General features: G+C 44.0%; 1 protein-coding gene across 2 annotated transcripts in view; it reads right to left on the bottom strand.

Annotated features, from left to right (window-relative positions):
- Positions 1-24,760, bottom strand: part of XPO5 (exportin 5) — a 2,857,558-nt gene that overhangs the window by 1,080,091 nt on the left and 1,752,707 nt on the right. For both annotated transcript variants that reach the window (XM_044060355.1, XM_044060360.1), the window contains exon 21: positions 12,816-12,912. In XM_044060355.1, the coding sequence (XP_043916290.1) occupies positions 12,816-12,912 (97 nt within the window). The remainder of the gene's footprint in view (positions 1-12,815; positions 12,913-24,760) is intronic.

The following is a 24,760-nucleotide window of genomic DNA, read 5'->3' as shown; positions in this document are numbered from 1 at the left end:
AGAAGAGAGGGACACAGCTAAAGGGTCAGCTACAGGTTTCTTTAAAAGGGACTAAAGGTCCTTAGGGACCTTGGAGAACCTGTCTGGCCTTTTAGGGGCAGGAGGCTTTGAGTGAGCAGCTGAAAAGGTGAATTCAAAGGCATCCAGAAAGGCCATCAAGACTGGAGGAAAGTACAGTTTTGTACCTACCATAAATGTAGATGTCCGAACTGGATAGCATCTGCAGTCATAACAAGTGGGTTGTCCTGTCGTCAGGCAGCCCTGCAGTCGGCCGGATTCCAAAGTCCGGGTCCGGCTTCGGCTGATGTCGCACTTCACCCGACGTCATCTCTGTTGGTCTTCGGGTATATAAGCATCAGCCGACGCCATTTTCCTCAGTGTTTCTTGCCCCAGATGCCAGTAGCCCTCTTGCAGGCTAAAATTTGGATAAATGCCAATGTTTCCAAATAGATAGAGGTAAACACAACCATAAGCATATATGTACATATATACAAACAAATACACCATAAAGACTCCCCAACAGCTAGCTATTAGGAGGGTAAACACCCTAGGAGTACCACAGAGGGGAAGGAGGGAGGGTAATCCTGACTGCAGATGCTATCCAGTTCGGACATCTACATTTATGGTAGGCACAAAACTGTACTATGTCCTTCATGGATGCATCTGCAGTCATAACAAGTGGGTAGAATACCATAGCCAACTAGGGCAGGAGGATAAAAGTAGATTATGGTGTGTTTAGGATCCCTTGCAGTACAGCAGTGGCAAACCCTGCTCGGGATCTGGAATATAGAGGCAAATTATAATGCTTGGCAAATGTATGCACGGAGGTCCAAGTAGCCGCCTCAATAATGTCTTTGGTTGCCACTCCTCGTAAGAAGGCTGTGGTAGTGGCTGTTGCCCTTGTAGAATGAGGTCTTATGTTTTGTGGAATTGGTTTTCCATGGAAGGAGTAACAGTATCGTATGCAATTTCCTATCCATTTGGAGATTGTCTGTTTGAAATAGCTTTTCCTTCCCTTCCTGTTGCATAGGCTACAAAAGTTGGTCAGTCTTTCTGCTATTTTTGTTCTGTCCAAGTAGTAGCGTAGCTGTCTATGTACATCCAAGGTATGCAGTATTCTTTCCCCTCTGTTTTGTGGGTTGGGAAAGAAGGTAGGTAGGTGGATTGCCTGGTTTAAAGACACTCTGGATGCCAACTTGGGCATAAATGTAGGATTAGTCCTCATGGACACTCTATCTTGGTGGAAGATTAGGAAGGGTTGCACTGCCATTAAGGCCTGAAGTTCTGAAACCCTCCTTGCTGAAGTAATTGCTAGCAGGAAAGCAGTTTTCCATGACAGGTGTTGTAGGTCTGCTGTTGCTGCTGGTTCAAAGGGTGATAGTGTCAACTTTTCTAGCACAAAGTTTAAATCCCAAGCTGGTAATGGTGGTTTCCTTGGAGGTTTTACATTCTTGATTCCTCTGAGGAACTGCCTGAGCAAAGGGTGCAAAAACAGGTGGATCAAAGCTGTATTCTGCTGAAATAGCTGATGCATGTATCTTGATGGAGGAGTAGGACAGGCCTGAATGAAGAAGTTCGCCAGATACTCCAGAATGTTAGGCATATCTATGTTTGACACCTCTTTTCCTCTTTCCGTACTCCAAATGACAAACCTTTTCCATTTTCCAGCATAGTTCCTTCTTGTTGAAGGTCTGCGCGCTTCAAGAATAATGTCTTTAACTCTTTGTGAAAGTTCTGGATTAGCTGCTGCTATGTGATGTTCCATGCAGTCAGTTGCAGCGTTTTAGGTTTGGATGTATGATGCTGTAGTTGTTCTGAGTTAACATCAAAGGCATCAGGGTATTGGCCACATATTGTTCGAGACATGCTCTTCAGTAGTGGGTACCAGTGTTGTCTTGGCCAGTTTGGAGCTATCAGGATTATCTTTAGTCACTCTCCCTTGATTTTTAGTAGTACCTTGTGTATCAAAGGAAGAGGTGGGAATGCATATGCTGTTAGGCCTTTCCAGTTGATGGAGAGTGAGTCCACTTTCCATGCTAGTGGGTGGAATGTCCTTGTGCAGAATTTTTGAGCTGGTGATTGAGAGGTGATGCGAATAGGTCTATCTGTGGCATTCCCCATTTCTTTGAGATGGTCTTGAAGATGTCCGGGTGCAGCTTCCATTCGTGGGCATCCGAAGTGGTTCTGCTTAATATGTCTGCTAGAGTATTGTCTTTCCCGGTACAAATATTGCCTGTAACTGAATGTTGTAGCTGAGTGCCAGGGTCCACAGCTCCAAGGTCATTCTGCATAGGGGGTATGAATGAGTGCCTCCCTGTTTGTTGATGTACCACATGACTGTGGTGTTGTCTGTCCTTATCATCAACTGGCCCTCTTTGAGAAATGGTTTGAACTTTTGGATTGCCAGTTTTACTGCCAGCATTTCTTTTAGATTGATGTGCAGGTGAAGTTGATCCTGTGTCCACAATCCTTGCATGCATTTGTCCAGCATGTGGGCCCCCCATCCTAGGTCTGAAGCGCCTGTTGTGATGGTCTGGCTTGGTTGACATCTGCGAAAGGGTAGGCCTGGGTTTGACTGGCATGCCTGAGCCCACCATAGGAACTCCTGTTTTAAGCATGGAATTAGTGGGATTTCTGTTTCTAGACTGTGTCTGTGTTGGGACCATAAATTCTTTAGGTACCACTGTAGTTTCCTCATATGTAGTCTGGCAAATGGGACCAAGATTATGCATGATGCCATGAAGCCCAAGGCCTGCAGAACTTTTCTTGCTGTTAACTTGTTCAGTTTTGTTAGTGCCAAGAAGTAAAGAGGAAGTTCTTTTGTTTTTCTGTAGTCAGGAATGCCATTTGCTGTACTGTGTCCAATTCAGCCCAAGAATGTCCTTGTTTGGGATGGTATCAGCCTTGACTTTTGTAAATTGACTGTGTATCCCAGTCCTTGTAGCAAGTAAATGACCCTTTGTAAATCCGTTGTCAGCTTGCTTTTGTTGTCCCCTTGTAGCAGGCAGTCGTCCAGGTATGGGTAAATTTGAATTCCTGTAGTCTGCAATGGGCGATTACTGATGCCAGGCATTTTGTGAATACTCTGGCGCAGTAGATAAGCCAAAGGGCAATGCTGAGAATTGATAGTGCTCTGATCCTGCAAGAAATCTGAGGTATCTTCTGCAGATTGGTCGAATGGGGACGTGCAGGTATGCCTCCTTGAGATCTAGAGTTACCAGCCAAGACTCCTTGCCCAGCATGGGAAGAAGTTGCTGTAGGGTCAGCATTTTGAATTTTGGGACAATGATGTATGTATTTAAGGTGGACAGGTCGAGAATTGGTCTCCAACTTCTTTCCTTTCTTGGAACTAGGAATAGTCTGGAATAGAACCCCTTTCCTTGTTCTGCTGTTGGCACTCTTTCCACAGCTCTCATGTTTGCTAACTCCATTATCTGGCGTAGAGCCTCTGTTTTTTGATTTGGAGGTAGATTTGGCATTCCTCTTTTGTCTTGTAAAGTGTGGAAGTGAAACCGGTAACCTTGATCTATGGTTTGTAAAATCCACTTGTCTTTTGTTATGTAGTGCCAGTTCTTTGAAAATAAGGTTAACATTCCGCCTAGAGGAGCTGCTATTTGTTCCCTGGTAGGCGGATTTATGATTAAGTCACTGTGGTTGTGCTGATGTAGTGTCAGTGGCTGTGTCTGTGCCTCTGTTGTTACCTTGCCACTGTCGTCCTCTGTAGGCACCTCCTCTGGATTGGTTTCTGCCTCTGGGACGTCTATTCCTGCCCCTTTGAAATTTTGTGGAGTCAGGAAAGGACCAATTTTTGGCAGGCCAGTTCCTGCTAAACCTTGGGGGTTGAACCTGCAAGAAATCTTTAACAGTTTGAACAGATTTTGCCTTCTCTTCCATTTTCTTCATAACCTGCTGGGCAGGTGTACCAAACAAACTTGTCTTGTCCATAGGAGCATCTAGCAACTTAGCTTTAACATGATCCGTAAAACTTGTTCCTTTAGCCATGCATGCCTTCTTATCACTGTGCCTGTCATGGCTGATCTAAATGAAGCCTCCAGTGCATCATAGCCACATTTTAAGGAATGGTTGCTAACCTGTTGTATGTTATTTACCATCTCTAATACATATTTCTTATCAAGAGATTCATCTGTGGTTAGTTGTTTAGTTAACTGATCGAGCATAAACTCTTGGTATTGTATCATGTGAAACTGACAGTTTAAAGCTCTAGCTGAGAGAGTAGCTGAAGTGCAGACCTTTTTACCCATCTGTCTAATGACCTTGCTTCCCTTTCAGAAGGAATAGGGTTTTTAGCTATGGTCGCGGCTACTGCCTTGGGACCCTGGGATATAGTTTCTGGGTCTGCAAGTGGGGCCTTGTAAAGGTGGTGATGAGTATCTGGCACCCTGTAAAATCTGTCTGGTTTGGCAGGGGCTGGGGGTAAAGAATCTGGAGCGGAGCAAACATCATTGAAAGCATCATCCACCACAGAGAGAACAGGAGGTATAGCTAAGGGCCTGTGCTGTGGGAGGTGCAGAAAGGTCCTAAGTCTTTTCTGGAGTCTGAAAAATCCTGTTGCTGCCATTGGAACTGTTCTCGCATGGCATGCAAGGTTTCCCCAAAGGAGAATTCTTCTGGTGGGGAAGCAGCTGGAATGGATTCTTCAGCATCAGAATCTTCAAAATTGGAGAAGGGAGCCTCTGGCTGGTCAGTTATGTCTGATTCATCAGCAGAATCATCAGAAGACACTGGCTCAGGGGCTCTGCCCTAGGTCTCTTCTCTGGGGGCTGAGAGGCCCTGTCTGGGTGAGATTGAGATCCCTAATTAAAGAAATTAAATCTTCTGCCAAAGAAAGCATTTGAGAGCTAGAAGAGGGCCTGGATGTGGGGGTTTAACAGGCACTGTTTCAGTAGTTTTGGCTGCTTTAGCCCTGGCGAAGGCCTTAATGGACATGGCTGCTGGAGGCCTAGCAGCACCACGTGCTGGGGTAGAGACATCCAAGGGATGGTGTCTGATAAGTCAACCACCGTAGTGGGTAAAAGTTCTGAGGTCGATTCAAGAGTTGTAGCAGGGGCCTCAGTTGTAAGAATAGGTTCAGCTGTACTTTGATCAGTTTTCGGTTTCGCGAAACCGAGACACTCATGTTTGCTTTACCGTGGTTTCGCCGAAACCGGACCGCGAGTGTCGGTCTTTATCTTTGCGTTTTTAGTAGATTGGGTAGTCGGAGGATCCGACGGCATAATGTACGCAAAATCAGAACCGAAAACTGTTCTGCAAACTCCGACCGACGCCTAAGCGCTCGTCGGTTGAAAGAGGCACAGGCGAACAGGCTGCTACGTGGTGGACTGGGCCTAAACAAGGCAGACAGTAAGAGTGGAAATCTTTATGAGGTATTTGTTTCCCACAGGTTAAACAATTGTTAACTTTTTCTGACATCGGCTGAGGCAAGAAAGAGTCCCCAACGGGTACTTAGCTTTAGAAGTCTTGAAGTAGTATTCGGTAGAAGTAATCTCTGGATCCGACCGACCGGCACTTGCGAACAGCTTCTGCTTCGGGCGCCACGCGGCAAGAAAGACTGAGGAAAATGGCGTCGGCTGATGCTTATATACCCGAAGACCAACAGAGATGACGTCGGGTGAAGTGCGACATCAGCCGAAGCCGGACCCGGACTTTGGAATCCGGCCGACTGCAGGGCTGCCTGATGACAGGACAACCCACTTGTTATGACTGCAGATGCATCCATGAAGGACATCAGGGGAGGGGTAGTGGTGCCCATTTCCAAGAGAGTGAAGTATCTCTTTTTAACATAGGAGAGTTGCCTATATTCCCACTCAAAATGCTTCATCATATGTAAAATCTTCCCCCCAAAGCATGCCTGTTCCATAGGGGAATCAAGTGAAATGGAATTCTCAGTCACAACAGAACCAGACCAGGAGAGAGCGAATCATGACAGCAGTAAGTTAATGAATGGTCATCAGAACCTGAGGCCTCTTCTTCTTCAGGGAAGAAAAAGTACAGTTTTGTACCTACCATAAATGTAGATGTCCGAACTGGATAGCATCTGCAGTCATAACAACTGGGTTGTCCTGTCGTCAGGCAGCCCTTCGGTCGGCCGGATTCCAAAGTCCGGGTCCGGCTTCGGCTGATGTCGCACTTCACCCGACGTCATCTCTGCTGGTCTTCGGGTATAAAGGCATCAGCCGACGCCATTTTCCTCAGTGTTTCTTGCCCCAGATGCCAATTGCCCTCTTGGAAGGCTAAATTTTGGGTAAATGCCAATGTTTCCAAAAAGATAGAAGGCAAACACAAAAAATAAGCATGTATGTACATATATACAAACAAATACACCATAAGAGACTCACCCCGCCAGCTAGCTATTAGGAGGGTAAATACCCTAGGAGTACCACAGAGGGGATGGAGGGAGGGTAATCCTGACTGCAGATGCTATCCAGTTCGGACATCTACATTTATGGTAGGTACAAAACTGTACTATGTCCTTCATGGATGCATCTGCAGTCATAACAACTGGGTAGAATACCATAGCCAACTAGGGGAGGAGGAAGAATAGATTATGGTGTGGTTAGGATCCCTTGCAGTACAGTAGTGGCAAACCCTGCTCGGGATCTGGAATACAGAGGTAAATTATAATGCTTGGCAAATGTATGCACGGAGGTCCAAGTAGCCGCCTCAATAATGTCCTTGGTTGCCACTCCTCGTAAGAAGGCTGTGGTAGTGGCTGTTGACCTTGTAGAATGAGGCCTTATGTTCTGTGGAATTGGTTTGCAATTTCCTATCCATTTGGAGATTGTCTGTTTGGAAATTGCTTTTCCTTCCCTTCCTGTTGCATAGGCTACAAAAAGCTGGTCAGTTTTTCTGTTACTTTTTGTTCTGTCCAGGTAGTAGCGTAGCTGTCTATGTACATCCAAGGTATGCAGCATTCTTTCCCCTCTGTTTTGTGGGTTGGGGAAGAAGGTAGGTAGGTGGATTGCCTGGTTTAAAGACACTCTGGATACCACCTTAGGCATAAATGTAGGATTAGTCCTCATGGACACTCTATCTTGGTGGAAGATTTGGAAGGGTTGTACTGCCATTAGGGCCTGAAGTTCAGAAACCCTCCTTGCTGAGGTTATTGCCAGTAGAAAAGCAGTTTTCCATGATAGATGCTGTAGGTCTGCTGTTGCTGCTGGTTCAAAAGGTGCGAGTGTCAACTTTTCTAGCACAAAGTTCAAATCCCAAGCTGGCAATGGTGGTTTCCTAGGAGGTTTTACATTCTTGATCCCTCTGAGGAACTGCCTGAGTAGAGGATGTGAGTAGACAGGTGGATCAAAGCTGTATTCTGCTGAAATAGCTGATGCATGTATCTTGATGGAGGAATAGGACAGGCCTGTATGTAGAAGCTCTGCCAAGTACTCCAGAATGTTAGCAATATCTATATTCGACTCATCTTTTCCTCTTTCAGCACTCCAAATGACAAACCTTTTCCATTTCCCTGCATAGTTCCTTCTTGTTGAAGGTCTGCGGGTTTCAAGGATAATGTCTTTAACCCTTTGGGAAAGATCTGGATTAGTTGCTGCTATGTGATGTTCCATGCATTCAGTTGCAACGTTTTTAGGTTTGGATGCATGATGCTGTAGTTGTTCTGAGTTAACATCAAAGGCATCAGGGGTATTGACCACATTTTGTCCCGAGACATGCTCCTCAGCAATGGGTACCAGTGTTGTCTTGGTCAGTTCGGAGCTATCAGGATTATCCTTGGACGTTCCTCCTTGATTTTTAGTAATACCTTGTGTATCAAGGGAAGAGGTGGGAATGCATATGCTGTCAGACCTTTCCAGCTGAAGGAGAGCGAATCCACTTTCCATGCAAGTGGATGGATTGTCCTTGTGCAGAATTTTTTGAGCTGGTGATTGAGAGGGGAAGCGAATAGATCTATCTGTGGCATTCCCCATTTCTTTGCGATGGTCTTGAAGATGTCCGGGTGTAGCATCCATTCGTGAGCATCCGAGGTGGTTCTGCTTAACATGTCTGCTAGAGTGTTCTCCTTTCCGGTACAAATATTGCCTGTAACTGGATGTTGTAGCTGAGTGCCAGGTTCCAAAGGTCCAAAGTCATTCTGCATAGGGGGTATGAATGAGTGCCTCCCTGTTTGTTGATGTACCACATGACTGTGGTGTTGTCTGTCCTTATCATCAAATGGCCTTCTTTGAGAAATGGTCTGAATTTTTGGATTGCCAGTTTTACTGCCAGCATTTCTTTTAGGTTGATGTGCAGGTGAAGCTGGTCCCAAGGTCCACAATCCTTGTACGCATTTGTCCAGCATGTTAGCCCCCCATCCTAGGTCTGAGGCGTCTGTTGTGATGATTTGGCTTGCTTGATAGTTGTGAAAGGGTAGGCCTGGGTTTGACTGGCATGCTTGAGCCTACCATAGGAACTCCTGTTTTAGGCATGGGATTAGTGGAATTTCTGCTTCTAGGCTGTGCCTGTGTTGGGACCATAAATTCTTTAGGTACCACTGTAGTTTTCTCATATGCAGTCTGGCATGTGGAACCAAGATTATGCATGATGCCATGAAGCCCAGGGCCTGCAGAACTTTTCTTGCTGTTAGCTTGTTCTGTTTTGTTAGTGCCAAGAAGTAAAGAGGGAGTTCTTTTTGTTTTTCTGCAGTTAGGAATGCCATTTGTTTTACTGTGTCCAATTCAGCCCAAGAATGTCCTTGTTTGGGATGAAATCAGCCTTGACTTTTGTAAATTGACTGTGTATCCCAGTGCTTGTAGCAAGTAAATGACCCTTTGTAAATCTGTTGTCAGCTTGCTTTTGTTGTCCCCTTGTAGCAGGCAGTCGTCCAGGTATGGATAAATTTGGATTCCCTGTAGTCTGCAGTGGCGATTACTGATGCCAGGCATTTTGTGAATACTCTGGGCAGTAGATAAGCCAAAGGGCAATGCTGAGAATTGATAGTGCTCTGATCCTGCAAGAAATCTGAGGTATCTTCTGCAAATTGGTCGAATGGGGACGTGCAGGTATGCCTCCTTGAGATCTAGAGTTACCAGCCAACACTCCTTGCCCAGCATGGGAAGAAGTTGCTGTAGGGTCAGCATTTTGAATTTTGGGACAATGATGTATGTGTTTAAGGTGGACAGGTCGAGAATAGGTCTCCAACTTTTTTCCTTTCTTGGAACTAGGAATAGTCTGGAATAGAATCCTTTGCCTTGTTCTGTTATTGGTACTCTTTCCACAGCTCTCATCTTTGTTAATTGCATTATCTGCTGTAGAGCTTCTGTTTTTTGATTTGGAGGCAGGTTTGGCATTCCTCTTTTGACTGGTAAAGTGTGGAAGTGGAACCGGTAACCTTGGTCTATGGTTTGCAAAATCCACTTGTCTTTTGTAATATTGTGCCAGTTCTTCGAAAATAAGGTTAATTTTCCGCCTAATGGTGCTGCTATTTGTTCCCTGGTAGGCGGAGTTAGAATCAAGTCACTGTGATTGTCCTGTTGCAGTGGTAGAGGCTGTGCCTGTGCCTCTGTTATTACCTTGCCACTGTCGTCCTCTGTAGGCACCCCCTCTGGATTGATTTCTGCCTCTGGAACGTCTATTCCTGCCCCTTTGGGATCTTGTGGAGTCAGGAAAGGACCAATTTTTGGCAGGCCAGTTCCTGCTAAACCTTGGGGGCTGAACCTGCAAGAAATCTTTAACCGTTTGTACAGATTTTGCCTTTTCTTCCATTTTCTTCATTACCTGCTGGGCAGGTGTACCAAACAAACTGGCCTTATCCATAGGAGCATCTAATAACTTAGCTTTAACATGATCCGGTAAGACCTGTTCCTTCAGCCATGCATGTCTTCTTATCACTGTGCCAGTCATGGCTGATCTAAATGAAGCCTCCAGTGCATCATAGCCACATTTTAAGGAATGGTTACTAACCTGTTGTATGTTATTTACCATTTCTAATACATATTTCTTATCTATAGAGTCATCAGAGGCTAGTTTTTTAGTTAACTGATCAAGCATAAACTCTTGGTATTGTATCATGTGAAACTGACAGTTTAAAGCTCTAGTTGAGGGAGTAGCAGAGGTGTAAACTTTTTTGCCCCATCTGTCTAAAGACCTGGCTTCCCTTTCAGAAGGAATAGGGTTTTTTGCTGTGGTCGAGGCTACTGCCTTAGGCCCCTGGGATATAGTTTCGGGGTCTGCAAGTGGGGCCTTGTATAGGTGATGATGAGTGAGTGTCTGGCACCCTGTAAAATCTATCTGGTTTGGCAGGGGCTGGAGGTAAGGAATCTGGTGCAGTGCAGACATCATTAAATGCATCGTCCACAACAGAGAGGACAGGAGGTATAGCTAAGGGCCTGTGTTGTGGTAGGTGCAGAAAAGTCCCAAGTCTTTTTCTGGAATCTGAGAAATCCTGTTCCTGCCATTGGAATTGTTCTCTCATGGCATGTAAGGTTTCCCCAAAAGAGAATTCTTCTGGTGGAGAAGCAGCTGGAATGGATTCTTCAGCATCTGAGTCTTCATAATTGGAGAAAGGAGCCTCTGGCTGGTCTGTAATATCTGAGTCATCCGCAGAATCATCAGAGGACACAGGCTCGGGGGGCTCTGCTCTAGGTCTCTTTTCTGGGGGCTGAGAGGCCCTGTCTGGGTGAGATTGAGATCCCCTAATTAAGGATATTAAATCTTCTGCCAGAGTAAGCATTTGTGGTTTAACAGGCACTGATTTAGTAGATTTGGCTGCTTTAGCCCTGGCAAAGGCCTTAATAGACATGGCTGCAGGAGGCCTAGCAGCACCACGTGCTGGGGTAGAGACATCCAAAGGGATGGTGTCTGATAAGTCACTAGTAACCACTGTTGTAGGTAAAATTTCTGAGGCCGATTCAAGTAAAGTAGCCGGAACCTCAGTAGTAGTCATTGATTCGGCAGTACTTTGATCAGTTTTCTCGGTTTCGGCCGAAACCGAGACACTCGCGGTTTGCTTAACCATGGTTTCGGCCGAAACCGCGGACCGCGAGTGTCTGTCTTTTTCTTTGCGTTTTTTAACAATTTGGGTAGTCTGAGGATCCGACGGCATAATGTACGCAAAATCTGAGCCGAAAAACTGTTCAGCAAACTCCGACCGACGCCTAAGCGTTCGTCGGTTGAATGAAGCACAGGCCGAACAGGCTGCTACGTCGTGGTCTGGGCCTAAACAAGGCAAACAGTAAGAGTGGAAATCTTTATGAGGTATTTGTTTCCCACAAGTTAAACAGTTATTGACTTTTTCTGACATCGGCTGAGGCAAGAAAGAGTCCCCAACGGGGTACTTAGCTTTTAGAAGTCTTCGAAGGAGTATTCGGTAGTAGTAATCTCTGGATCTGACCGACCGGCACTTGCGAACAGCTTCTGCTTCGGGTGCCACGCGGCAAGAAAGACTGAGGAAAATGGCGTCGGCTGATGCCTTTATACCCGAAGACCAGCAGAGATGACGTCGGGTGAAGTGCGACATCAGCCGAAGCCGGACCCGGACTTTGGAATCCGGCCGACCGAAGGGCTGCCTGACGACAGGACAACCCAGTTGTTATGACTGCAGATGCATCCATGAAGGACATCTTCATGGTAACCTTTCTGTGAGGTGGGGTGCGGGCGGCTGTAAATGAAGGCAATTGATGGGTCATAACTGCCTTGAGCAAGTCTTGAAAAGTCGATCCATTCCTTATCCTTCAAAGGAGGTGTTGAAGAGACAAGTTTGGTCTTCTGGCGCTTTTTTCTTTGGGGTAATGTTCACTTGAACCAAGTGTGGAGGTTCTGACCCCTGACGAACCTCAATCGGTTTACCAGGAATCTCTTCCATAACTAAAATCTGTGGGATGCCTTCTGGTCCCTCTGAAATCATCATTAGTTTTTCTCCCTTTTCAGTACTAGTAACAATCTCTTTGGATATATGATTTCCTGACACCATACTGACTTCCAGTGGGGTCAGGATAGACAGCATCTCAGGAAGAGTCAGATTTACTGCGGGTATGCCAGATTCAGACTGGGCAGACTGTGTCACGCCCATGCCTCTTGAGTTTTTTCTTATGAGGTGGTAGGAGTCTGGTGTGGTGGGATCCACCATCTTTGAGTGCGCCAGAAACTTCAGTCTTTGGGTCTCCACGTGTTAACTAAAAAAAACTGCACTGCAAAGCTTTGGGAACAAAGGACTTGCAAATGGAACAAGCTTTACAACCAATCTGCACTTACCCAGAACAGATAGAGTACGGAGATCTTTGTAGGGATTTGCCTACCACACTCACACTTATCCCTCCTAGATGACAGATGACAAAATACAGCAAAACAGTTTGTACAAGGAAAGAAGGTTCCCAAACGGTGCACTTATCTGAATTCAATAAGCTAATGGTAACAAAGATCATGTAAAGATCAGACTGACTGGTGCAAGACCTCCGTTTGGGCTGGAGGCAAGATAGTCTGAGGATATATGCGCATACGTTTGTCTATATACTCCTACATTTGCAAACTGAGTTCATATGTCAGACATATGTTCCAGGAAAGATTTAAGCTTTGGTACCCCAACCAGATGTCAGAGGTGAAAACTCATCTGTTTGGAATACTGCAAGAGTGATTTCAGTCAGGACACCAAACAATGCAAAGTAACTACCTAAATTATGCTAATGTACTGAAACTGCAAATTAACAAAGTGTGGCTGCATTCTGGCTTCAGGGTAGCATTTCATAAGGAATTTTATAGGAAATGCCTACAGCACTACTGAAAGATAAAGTTACATCAAATTACAAATGACAAACAAGAAAAAAACACAAACAGTGGACAAAAGTTAAGATATTATGTGAACTTACCAGTTGTCATACAATGTACAGAAAAACCCCTGCATTCTCTCTAGCACAGTCTTGTACACAGGAGCATCATAAAGCTCCAACAGAGGCTGAGGCAAACCTACAAAAAATATAACAAACAGTGTTCTACATGTAAACACAATACTTGAGCAGCAGTATTACAACACACTAAAGTACCTACAGTCTAGATGGGACAACAGTAACAGAATGACTACATGAAGACTAACTTTTTTCCCTTCTACATGGAATATTAAACTTTTTTGTACTGTATACTTTAAGTGACTTGTATACTTTTATTACACATGCTAAGACCTGAGACAGCTAAACAATAAAAATGGACAAGTTTTTCACCTGGTGGGATTCCCAACCATCTCATCTCTTTATGGCATGATAGTATCAGAAAGATAAGCAGCATGTCCTCAAGCAGTGACCTGCTTAAGTGAAGACTATCATGCTAGTCCTCAGGACAGGCAACTATTCTATGATGGACTGAACATGGAGGAGATACGCCGTGAGTGTCCAAGCCTCCTCTGAATAAGCAATTTGTTATAACTCACATTAATTTGCAAAGTAGGGTTCCACCTCTAAGGTGGTTACGATCTTCAGAGAATCAAAGAAAGCAGGACCTGACACTTTAAGAACTGTTCTGTTAGATGGACTACTCTCAACCTTAACTTTGCAGTGAAGTATCATGGGATCCCCCTTACAATTTTTGGCCTCTACTACCAAGCTGACTTTAAAAGACCACTAATAAACACAAGCATCCCTCATCAGTTCTTTACTTTACTCCTCCAGAAAGGATCGAAACTTTTCACTGTAAAACATTTCACAAATACAACTAAAATTACACATGCATTCATCATTATGGAGCACTAGAATACATGCAACTCAGCCATGCTGTAAACAAACATTTAAAACACAAATCACACCCATTGCAAACTCTGCTTCTCATGATGTTTAAGAACGTTACCTCAGATGTTTTGCTTTTAACAGGCTGCCACACTAGCATCTTACCTTCATTATCAATCCGAATTTTACTCTACTTTCACTACTTTGGGAAAATTCCTCAAAGTGAAGACTGCAACAGTGACTACTACAATGAACATAGGACAATTACTTAGCATAATTTCAGATGTTGGAGTAGTTTCATTGTCGTAGTCCTCGTTACCTCCCTCCTTCCCCATTTACATTTGTCTCTTCCTCCTGTGGTTAGGGGTAGTAATCCTGTATATTTACCCTTGCTTCTTTTCTCTTAAAACAGGGGTGCTCACCTGACTCCATGAGCTCGTCCATCTGAAGACTCTGAACTTGACAACATGAGGTGCATCCAGGTAGTGTGGAGTCACTATCTGGTCCAATGTGCTCTTTGGCTAGAAAGATTCTCCTGTGGTTTTGCCAGGGCAAAACAAGACTCACAGATGGTATTGGCTGATGCAACCTTTATTCTACCAATGTCTTGGTGCCGGAAGCAGTGCATCAACTGAAGCACTATGGAGGAAAAGAACTTCGGAAAACTAGCTGGCTGCAGCAGCCAGCATGGCAGGATACCTCAAAAGTAAAGACATCATCAGTGAATACTATGATGAACATCTTATTATAAATGCAGATGCTTGAATAGATTCACTGTTGCAGTCCAAATACACTCTTCTCCTGCCCCCTGTCTTGACCCTTTGATCAGTACATGACCTTTTCTTCCTTACCTTGGGATTAGGGTGACTCTCAGTCCCTTAATGCACCCCCCCCCCTCATTGCACTCTAACACCCTCCCTCTTTGACACCTGTGTGGACTTCATGGGGAGGGAGCCTGAGAATCTCTTGAGGGATCCAGGGATAAAGAGGACTGTTACACCTAAGCTTTGGCACCAGAATCTTCTGCTGGACCGTCGCTGGCTAAGAACAATCGGATGATGGCACTGGCCAATGCACCTTTTATACTACAGACATTCTTGTGTCCTGGTGGGAGCATCATGGCCAAAGCATTAGAGAAAAAAAGAAGTTATGTACTCACCATAACGTTCCATGTTGGTAGCCCATCTCACCCTTCATTTTTACATATGGGTTCGGAGCCGATCCTCGGCTCAGACTCGGCTGATTTATAAACTCGAAGACTTCTGGTTGGCTCATGGCTAAGCAAATAACCCATAATGCACCAGTACAAACCCCAGATCTTGTTTGCTGCTCACTAGAAGAAATAACCATAACAGACAAACCAATAATAAAGGGTCTCCAACCAAAGATAACCAAAATATTAATATCTCCATATTCTTCTAGGATGGGGGCAGGAGGGTGGGTTGGTAAAAATGAAGGGTGAGATGGACTACCAACATGGAACGTTATGGTGAGAACATAACTTCTTTATGTTGTGTAGTCCAATCTCACCTTCATTTTTACGTATGGGACAGCATCCCTAGCGCCTTATTCTTGGGTGGCTCACTGGAAAATACTCCTGACCACCGTGGAGCCAAATGATGCTCTACCCCTGGAAGCGAAATCCAACTTATAATGTGTAATAAAAGTGTGTGGGGTAGCCCACGTAGCTGCTGCACAAATATTATCAAGTGGGATCCTGGCTTGAAAGGCTGCGGAGGTAGACAAAGACCTGGCAGAATGAGCCTTGATCTTGAAGGGTAAAGGTCTGCCCTCCGACTGGAAATCCAATTAGATAGTGTCACTTTATAAACTGGTAAGCCCAATCTGGATTCAGAAAAGGAAACGAATAGTTGATCTGATTTCCTAAACACCTTCGTCCGATGCAAATAAAAACGTAGTGGTCTATGAATGTCTAGCTGATGAAACAGATATTCAGCTGCATTACTGCGATTAGGGAAGAAAACTGGGAGTTCTATGGACTGATTTAAGGTGGCATGGGAACAAACATTGGGGACAAAGGAGGGATTAGTACGCAGTGAGACCATGTCTTTATGAAAGCTCAAATAAGGTGGCTTAACAGACCAGGCTTGTAACTCTGATACCAGTCTAGCTGATGTGATAGCCACCGAAAAAAAAAGTCTTCCAAGACAAAAAGTTCAATGAAGATGAGTGAGAAGGTTCAATCAGTTTGGACAACACAAAATTTAAATCTCAAGAAGCCACAGGTTCTTGGAGCAGTGGCCTCAAGAGAGTGGCTCCTTTCAAAAAGGTCTTGCATAGCTTATGAGACATTAAATTGGTACCTGGAAACCCGAAATGAAAATGAGAAATAGCCGCCAGTTGATAGTGGCAGCGGCAGATCCTTGCTGAAAAAGCTCGGAGAGAAATTCCAAAATCACAGGGACAGAAGCAGTGTAGGGATCTACATTCATTTTCTGTGCCCAAATAGAAATTCTTTTCCATTTATTGCCATATAGTCTCCTAGATGAAGGTTTATGGGAGGACATAATGACACTGAGGAAGATGCAAAGTGAAGCCTGACTAGGGATGGAACTGGAGCTGCCACGATGTCAATTTGAGGGTGTGGACTGAAGGATGTAGCGAACCTGATATGTGAGTCAACAGATCTGGAGCTGGGTCCAGAATCCAAGGATCGTCGAGGAGAAGAGGCTCGAGGAAGGGGAACCAAAAGTACAGTTTTGTACCTACCATAAATGTAGATGTTCGAGTGTTCACCCTGCTGCAGTCATCACACTTGGGATATCCTGCCATCAGGCGGTCCCCACAGTCGGCCAGAGTTCCAAAGTCTTGGTCCGGCGTCGGTTGCTGTCGCTTCTTCCCTGACATCAGTGCGCCAGGGGTATATAACAGGCATCCAACACCATTTTCTTCAGTTTTTCTTGCCCCAGATGTCAGGTGCCCCCAATAGGTAGGCAATACATATTGCTATATAAAAATATATACATGCAGACATAAAATAATACCTTCAGTCACAAGCAAATACACCACAGAGGTTGTATAGGATAGAAAGGTATGGATAAGTCCAGCTAGTTCAGAGGGGATGGAGGGAGGGCAACCTGGACTGCAGCAGGGTGAACACTCGAACATCTACATTTATGGTAGGTACAAAACTGTACCATGTTCATCATGTTACTCTGCTGCAATCATCATACTAGGGTTGAATCCCAAAGCTAAGGATGGGTGGTGGAGTTAAACAGGGTTAAAAAAAGCTAGTAGGCCCTGCAAAACTGCAGTGGCAAAGCCAGCTCTAGTCTTAGAATATAGAGGTAAGTGATAGTGTTTGGTGAAGGTGTGCACTGAACTCCAAGTTGCAGCTTCCAGAATATCCTTGGTTGGCACCCCCCTGAGAAAGGTTGCTGATGTAGCTGTAGCCCTGGTGGAGTGGGGCCTAATGCTAGCAGGTACTGGATTCCCATGATGCGTGTAGCAGAAACGTATGCAATGCCCTATCCATTTTGAAATGGTCTGTTTTGAGATAGCTTTTCCTTGTGATCCTTCAGCATAGGCTACAAAGAGCTGGTCAGAGTTTCTGAAAGCCTTAGTTTTATCCAAGTAGTAACGTAATTGTGAATGTCCAAAGAGTGCAGGAGTCTTTCTCCTTTGTTCTGGGGATTTGGGAAAAAGGTGGGCAAATGGTTTGGTTAAGGGCCACACTGGATACCACCTTTGGCATAAAGGAAGGGTTAGTTCGTAGAGAGACTCTGTCTTGATGAAAAATGAGGAAAGGCTCCACTGCCATTAGTGCCTGTAGCTCTGAGACTCTTCTAGCTGAAGTTATTGCTAGCAGCAAGGCAGTTTTCCATGAAAGAAACTTTAAATCAGCTGAGAAAGTTGGTTCAAAGGGCGGTAGTGTAAGCTTTTCTAGAACAAAGTTGAGATCCCAAGTAGGTGTTGGTGCTCTCCTGGGCGGTCTTATGTTCTTAGCCCCTCTAAGGTACTGTCTCAGGAGTGGATGTGAAAATAAAGGAGGATCCATGTTGTAATGAGCTGAAATTGCTGAGGCGTGGATCTTAACAGATGAAAAGGAAAGTCCATTGTGCAACATCTCAGTTAAATACTGTAGAATCTGAGGAATGTTTGGATCAAGGGGATTTTGGCCTTTAGCCTGGTTCCAGGGGCAAAATCTTTCCCATTTGTCTGAATAGGTTTTCCTGGTGCTGGGCCTCCTGGCCCCCAGAATGACATCGGTTAGAGCTTTGGATAGAGGTGTTGGTTGATTGTTTAGGTAATTTGCCATGCAGCCAGGTTTAAAGTCTTGAGCTGGCTGTGTAGAATCTGATTGTCTCGTTGGGTGAGCAGGTGAGGAATTTGTGGTAAAATCCATGGCGGGCCGTGGGCCATGTTCTTTAGAATTGGATACTAGTGCTGGCGTGGCCAGTCTGGTGCAATGAGTATCATTTGTGGCCTCTCTAATATGACTTTCAGCAGCACCTTTGCTAGAAGAGGCAGTGGAGGAAAGGCATACACTGTTAATGTTTTCCAACTGAATGAGAGGGTGTCCACTTTACAAGCTTGCGGGTGGAATGTCTGTGAAAAATATTTGAAGTTGGTAGTTTTGAGGGTTGGCAAACAGATCTATGTCTGGGCGTCCCCATTTTTGAGTTATTGCAAATACTTGTGGATCCAGTTTCCACTCGTGGGGATCCATGATGTTTCTGCTTGGGTCATCTGCCAATGTGTTTTTCTTTCCTGGCAGGAATTGTGCTTGCAGTTGAACTTGGTAAGACAGTGCTGTGTTCCACAAGGTCATAGCTTGCCTGCATAGAGGGTAGGAATGTGTGCCCCCTTGCTTGTTGATGTACCACATTACTGTAGTATTGTCCGTCTTTATCATTAGTTGTCCTGGGTGTAAGAGGTCCTTGAAAGCTGTTAGGGCATTCTGTACTGCTAGCATTTTCTTCTGATTGATATGCAGATGCCTTTGATCTGTAGTCCATTTGCACTGAATGCACTGTCCTGCCATGTGTGCTCCCCAGGCATAGTCCGAAGCATCTGTTGTTATAGTTTGCCTGGCTGTGGGAAAGGTGAAAGGCTGACCCTTGTTGAGGTGACATGCCTGTACCCACCATAGAAACTCCTGTTGAAGGCAGGGAATGAGTGGTATCATTGTTTCCAAGCTGTGGTTGTGCTGAGTCCATACGCTTTTCAGGTACCATTGTAATTTCCTCATATGCAGTTTTGCAAATGGTATTAGTAGTATGCAAGATGCCATGAATCCCAAGGCCTGCAGAATCTTTCTTGCAGGGAGTTGGGTCTTTGTTTCCATTATTTTGAAGTATTGAATCAGCTGTTGTTGCTTGTCTGGCGTGAGATAAGTCATCTGGGCCGTTGTATTCAAGCTGGCACCCAGGAATATTATGTTTTGTGAGGGCACTAGTTTTGATTTCTTTTTGTTTACCGTGTACCCTAGGCAACTTAGAATGTGTTTGACAAATGCCAGATGTTTTAAAAGAATGTCCTTGCTTTCTGCTTGAATAAGACAGTCGTCCAGGTATGGGTATATTTGAATTCCTCTTTGTCTGCAGTATGCAATTACTGGTGCCAGGTATTTTGTGAAGACCCTGGGTGCAGTAGATAAGCCAAAGGGCAGTGCAGAGAATTGATAATGGGTTGAACCTGCAATGAAGTGGAGGTATCTTCTGCAATTTTGTCTGATAGGGACATGCAGGTATGCCTCCTTGAGATCCGTTACTAGCCAAGCCTTCTTGCCCAGCATGGGAAGAAGCTGCTGTAGTGTTAGCATTTTGAATTTTGGTACTTGCAGATAGGTGTTCAGAACTGAAAGATCCAGAATGGGTCACCATGCTTTGTCCTTTCTTGGGACTAGAAAGAGTCTTGAGTAAAATCCTTCTCCTTGCTCCTGTGTAGGCACCTATTGAATGGCTCTCATGTCCATGAGAGCTGTAACTTGTTTCTGTGCCTCTGCCCATTGATTTGGTGGCAGGTTTGGCATTCCTTTTTTCCTTGGCAAGGTATGAAGGTGGAATCTGTATCCTTGTGAGACAATGTTTAGGACCCATTTGTCTTTTGTGATGATGTGCCAGTTGTCTGCAAAAAGTGCTAACCCAAGGGAGCTGCCAAGAGAGATTTGCTTGGTAGTTGGAGGGTTGAGTCATTGTGTTTGTCTTCTGCTTGCTTGGGGCCTGTCTTCACCTCCTTTCTGGGTTGCGGCACCCCATTGGTGAGGTAAGGGCCTTGTGACTGACCTCTGCCCTTTGGGTGTCTGTATTTGCCCCTCTGTGGTCTGTCACAAGCTGGAAAGGACCAGTTTTTTGTTGGCCAATTTCTGCTGAAACGAGGGGGTTGTACCTGTAAAAAATCCTTGACCGTCTGCATAGACTTTGCCTTATCCTCCATTTTCTTTAAAACCTCTTCTGCTTTGACACCAAATAAGACATCCTGCTGTAAAGGTGCATCCAATAATTTTGCTTTAACATGATCAAGTAGGGTTTGTTCTTTTAACCAAGCATGTCTATGTATGACAGACCCAGTAACAGCTGCTCTACAGGAAGCTTCCAATGAATCAAATCTACATTGTAAAGTATGTTTGCCCACCTGTTCAGCTGCATGCAACAGATCCTGCATTTCCTTGCATTCAGACTGTTCAGAATGTGTGCTCAGTTTTTGTTTTAATTGAGACATTAGGAATTGCTGATATTTCAGCATGTGAAACTGACAATTTAATGCTCTCATAGCCAGAGTAGCGGAGGTTTATAACTTCTTTCCCCATTTATCTAGGGCTCTGGAATCCCTTTCAGAGGGTACAGGATTTTTAGCCATAGAGGCTTTAGCCCCTTTGGGACCCTGGGAAATTGTTTCTGGTTCGGCCACAGGGCTTTTATAAAGGAATTTGTGAGAGTCAGGTACTCTGTAGTATCTAAAACCACAGGAAAATATAATACAGAACACCAAAAACAGGAGCCAGGATACAGCAGGAACTTTAATGTCTTCTGGTACCTCGGCTAAACAAAGCCTTCATAGGAATAATAAGACATACAGCTGCATCTTTTTATACAATTTGCTAAACTGAATAATTAGACAATTAATTAATGCAAAAACACTTAACTACAAAGCATTTCTGTTTCACACAAGAGATAAATAGCATAAGAGTAAAATACTCATTTTTAAATAATTTATAAGATTATTATAAAGTAATATTCATTTCTAAATTCAGACCCTTAGGCATTAGAGTACCAAAGTTAAGAATAAATCTACTTTCTAAATTTAGAAGTTTTTGTGAATAGTTACCAGAACCTATAACACTTGGTTTAGCAAGAACACAAAAAAATAGAGAATCCAGACAGCCAGAATGGATACTATTAAAGTGTTCTGAGATAGGGCTATCAATTCTACAGTTCCTAACATCACCAATGTGCTCCATTATACGTATTTTTACCTGTCGTTTAGTCTGACCACAATATAATATTTAGATGGAACACATCCACAACCCACTATATAAACAACTCCACATGATTTGCAGTCAAATCTATCTGTAGCATTAAATTTAATGCCATTGATAACACTACCTGAAAGATTTTTAACCCTAGGGCAAATTTTACATCTGCCACATTTGAACATACCATTACCTTCATTGAAATGTCTTGCATTATATTTCAAACTCAAAAGTTCTTTTAGGTTAGAAAATCTACCATAAGAAAAACTTACCCTTTTAGCAAATACATGTCCTATCTCATCATTATCACAAATAATAGGCCACAAAAAATCTACAATATATTTAAGTTTGCTAGAAAAAGGGGAATATTTTGTTACAAAAAATATTTTATCATTATTTACTTTATCAGAATTTTTATATTCATTAGAGCTTTGTGCCATATTAACTTTTGAACTCTTCTTACCCAAAACCCTACATTCACTATTTGTAACATTATCTTTTGAGTAACCCCTGCTTAAAAGTCTATTTCTAACATCATTAAATTCTTCTTTCAAAAGACATTTTTCTGAAGTATGTTCATATATACGTTTAAATTCTCCAAAAGGAAGAGCCTCAATTAAATGTGTTGGATGTGCACTAGAAGCATGTAAAAAATTATTTGTTGCTGTCACCTTTCTGTAGGGTCTAAACTGAATATTATTATATGTATCCACATATAACAAAATGTCAAGGAATTGTATACTACATAGATCAGCTTTGTAAGTAAATTTCAAACCAAACCTATTTAAATGAAGTCCATCTACAAATTCACTGAAATCAGAAATGCTACCCTTACAAATAAATATCAAATCATCAATGTACCTACGGTATAAGACCACAGATTTTCGAAAGAACTCTAATGTATAAAGAAAACTGGTCTCAAAGAAGGACATAAAAAGAATTGCATAAGTGGGGGCTGTCTGGATTCTCTATTTTTTTGTGTTCTAGCTAAACCAAGTGTTATAGGTTCTGGTAACTATTCACAAAAATGTCTAAACTTAGAAAGTAGATTTATTCTTAACTTTGGTACTCTAATGCCTAAGGGTCTGAATTTAGAAATGAATATTACTTTATAATAATCTTATAAATTATTTAAAAAGGAGTATTTTACTCTTATGCTATTTATCTCTTTTGTGTGAAACAGAAATGCTTTGTAGTTGTTATTAAGTGTTTTTGCATTAATTAATTGTCTAATTATTCAATTTAGCAAATTGTATAAAAAGATGCAGCTGTATGTCTTATTATTCCTATGAAGGCTTTGTTTAGCCGAGGTACCAGAAGACATTAAAGTTCCTGCTGTATCCTGGCTCCTGTTTTTGGTGTTCTATATTATATTTTCCTGTGGTTTTTGATATAAATAGATATATACTCTGTAGTATCTGTCTGGTTTGGCTGGAGCAGGAGGTGGGGAGTCTGGATTTAGACTAGACTAAGTAAACATCATCCACAATATCTAAAACTGGAGGGATAGCAAGTGGTCTGTGCTGGGGTAGTAAAAGGAACTCTCGGAGCCTTTTCTTAGAATTAGAGTAGTCCTGGCCTTCCCAGTGGAAATGTTCCCTCATGGTATGTAAAGTTTCCCCAAAGGAGTAGTCTTCAGGTGAAGATGCTGAGGGAATAGAGTCTTCAGCATCAGAGTCTTCATAAGGGGGAAAAGCATAATCCTGTTCCTCTGAAGAATCTGAGGAAATAGAAACCTGGTCAGAGGAGGCATAATCTTCCTCCTGTCTTGGCCTTTTATCTGGAGGGGGATGGGAACCCCTGATTAGGGTAATCAAATCTTCAGCCATCTTAAGCATCTGTTTCTTAGGCATGGGGCCTTGAGCTGGAGACTGGTGTACAGTCTTTTTTGGTTTTAATGGAGTTTTAAAGCTTAGCATAAGATTTAATGGTGAGTGTAGTTGGTCTGAAGACACCTTCTGTAACCGAAGGCGTTTCTACTGCAATAGGATTACCTTCTGCTCTGGTGTCGGAAGGGCCTAAAGAAGATGGCTGCGATGGCCTAGTACACTCCGCTTGAGAATCCGAAGCTGTCTGGGGTTTCAATTCCGCGGCTGTCAGGGGCTGCGTAGGCGCCTCACTGAAAACCGGAGAACCGGCGACGGGCCCAGCAGAGGCCTCGGAGTCTGGCTTGGTTCTAGGCTGCCTGTCCTTATCCTTGCGTTTTTTATGCATGCCGGTTGTCGACTGCTCCGACGGCATGATGCAATTACATTTTCTACCAAAGTAATGTCGTGCAAAGTCAAAAAGGTGTTTGGTAGTTCGTTTATTAAACCTAGCACAAAACCGACAACCTGTGACGTCGTGGTCTGGGCCTAGGCAAGGAATACAATAGGAATGGAAGTCCTTATGAGGTATCTGCTTCCCACAAGAAATGCAATTGTTAACTTTCTCTGACATTGGACTGAGGCAAGAAAAGGTTCCCCACCAGGGTACTTAGCTTTACTGAAGACTTCGGACTGAAATTCGATTTGAAAATCTCTGGTGTCGGTCGACCGGCACTTGCAAACTGCTTCTGCTTCGGGCACCATGCGGCAAGAAAGACTGAAGAAAATGGGGTCGGATGCTCTTATATACCCCTGGCGCACTGACGTCGGGGAAGAAGCGACAGCAACCGACGCCGGACCAAGACTTTGGAACTCTGGCCGACTGCGGGACCGCCTGACAGCAGGATAACCCAAGTGTGATGACTGCAGCAGGGTAACACGATGACCATCTTGACGAGGCCAGTGAGGAGCAATGAGGATTAACTTGCATCCCAGCAGTCTGGCTTCCTGAATCACTTTGGAAATGGAGGAAAAGCATACAGAAGACCCAGGGGCCAATCATGAGCTAGAGCATCTCTGGGGGTCTCCCCCAGAGGGAGAATAAGGGAAAAAATAGCTGCTGCATTTGGCATTGACTGGACTGGCAAAAAGGTCACAGCAAGGCTGTCCCCATTTGCGGAAAATATGTTCCGCTGTTTCGTGTTTCAGAGCCTACTTGTGAGGCAGTAGGATCGACCGGCTGAGCTTGTCTGCTATCACAATGGTCATCCCTGGAATGTGCGTTGCAACCAGAAAGCGCTGGGAAGAAATTGCCCATTTCCAAACTCGCATGGCCTTTCGACAGAGAGGGTAAGATCTGGTACCGCCCCTGTTTGTTGATATACCAAACTACCGACATGTTGTCTGAATTTATCGCAATAGTCCCTAGAGGAAGAAGGTCTTGAAGTGCTTGCAACGCCAGGAGCACCGCCCTCATCTCCAAAACACTGATATGCAGGTGAGCCTTGTGTTCTTGCCATGTGCCTTGGACAGTCTTGCCAAGATAATGCCCCGCCCCTATCTGGGAGGCATCCGTGGTCACAGTGGCAATGGGTTGGGCAGGAACAAAGGGGGAGACCATCGTCAACTGGTTGGGTGCTATCCACCAAAGGAGGTCCTCCTTTCATGCTTCCGTCAGCAGAATAGGGTGGATCCAGTGGAAGATATTGGAAGGACCATTGGGAAGACAGAAGTCACTGGAGAATTCTCATGTGCAACCTGGCTAATGGTAACTAATAGGATGGTAGATGCCATAGTCCCGAGGAGCTGAATAACCCACTTTGTTTTGACATTCCACAACGGGAGAAGACACTGAATTT

Source organism: Protopterus annectens, chromosome 1.part0, assembly GCF_019279795.1.
Source record: "Protopterus annectens isolate FY-2018-M chromosome 1.part0, PAN1.0, whole genome shotgun sequence".
Taxonomy (NCBI): Eukaryota; Metazoa; Chordata; order Ceratodontiformes; family Protopteridae; genus Protopterus; species Protopterus annectens.
Note: the sequence above shows the minus strand (reverse complement) of the source record. Positions and strands in the feature narration are given on the sequence as shown.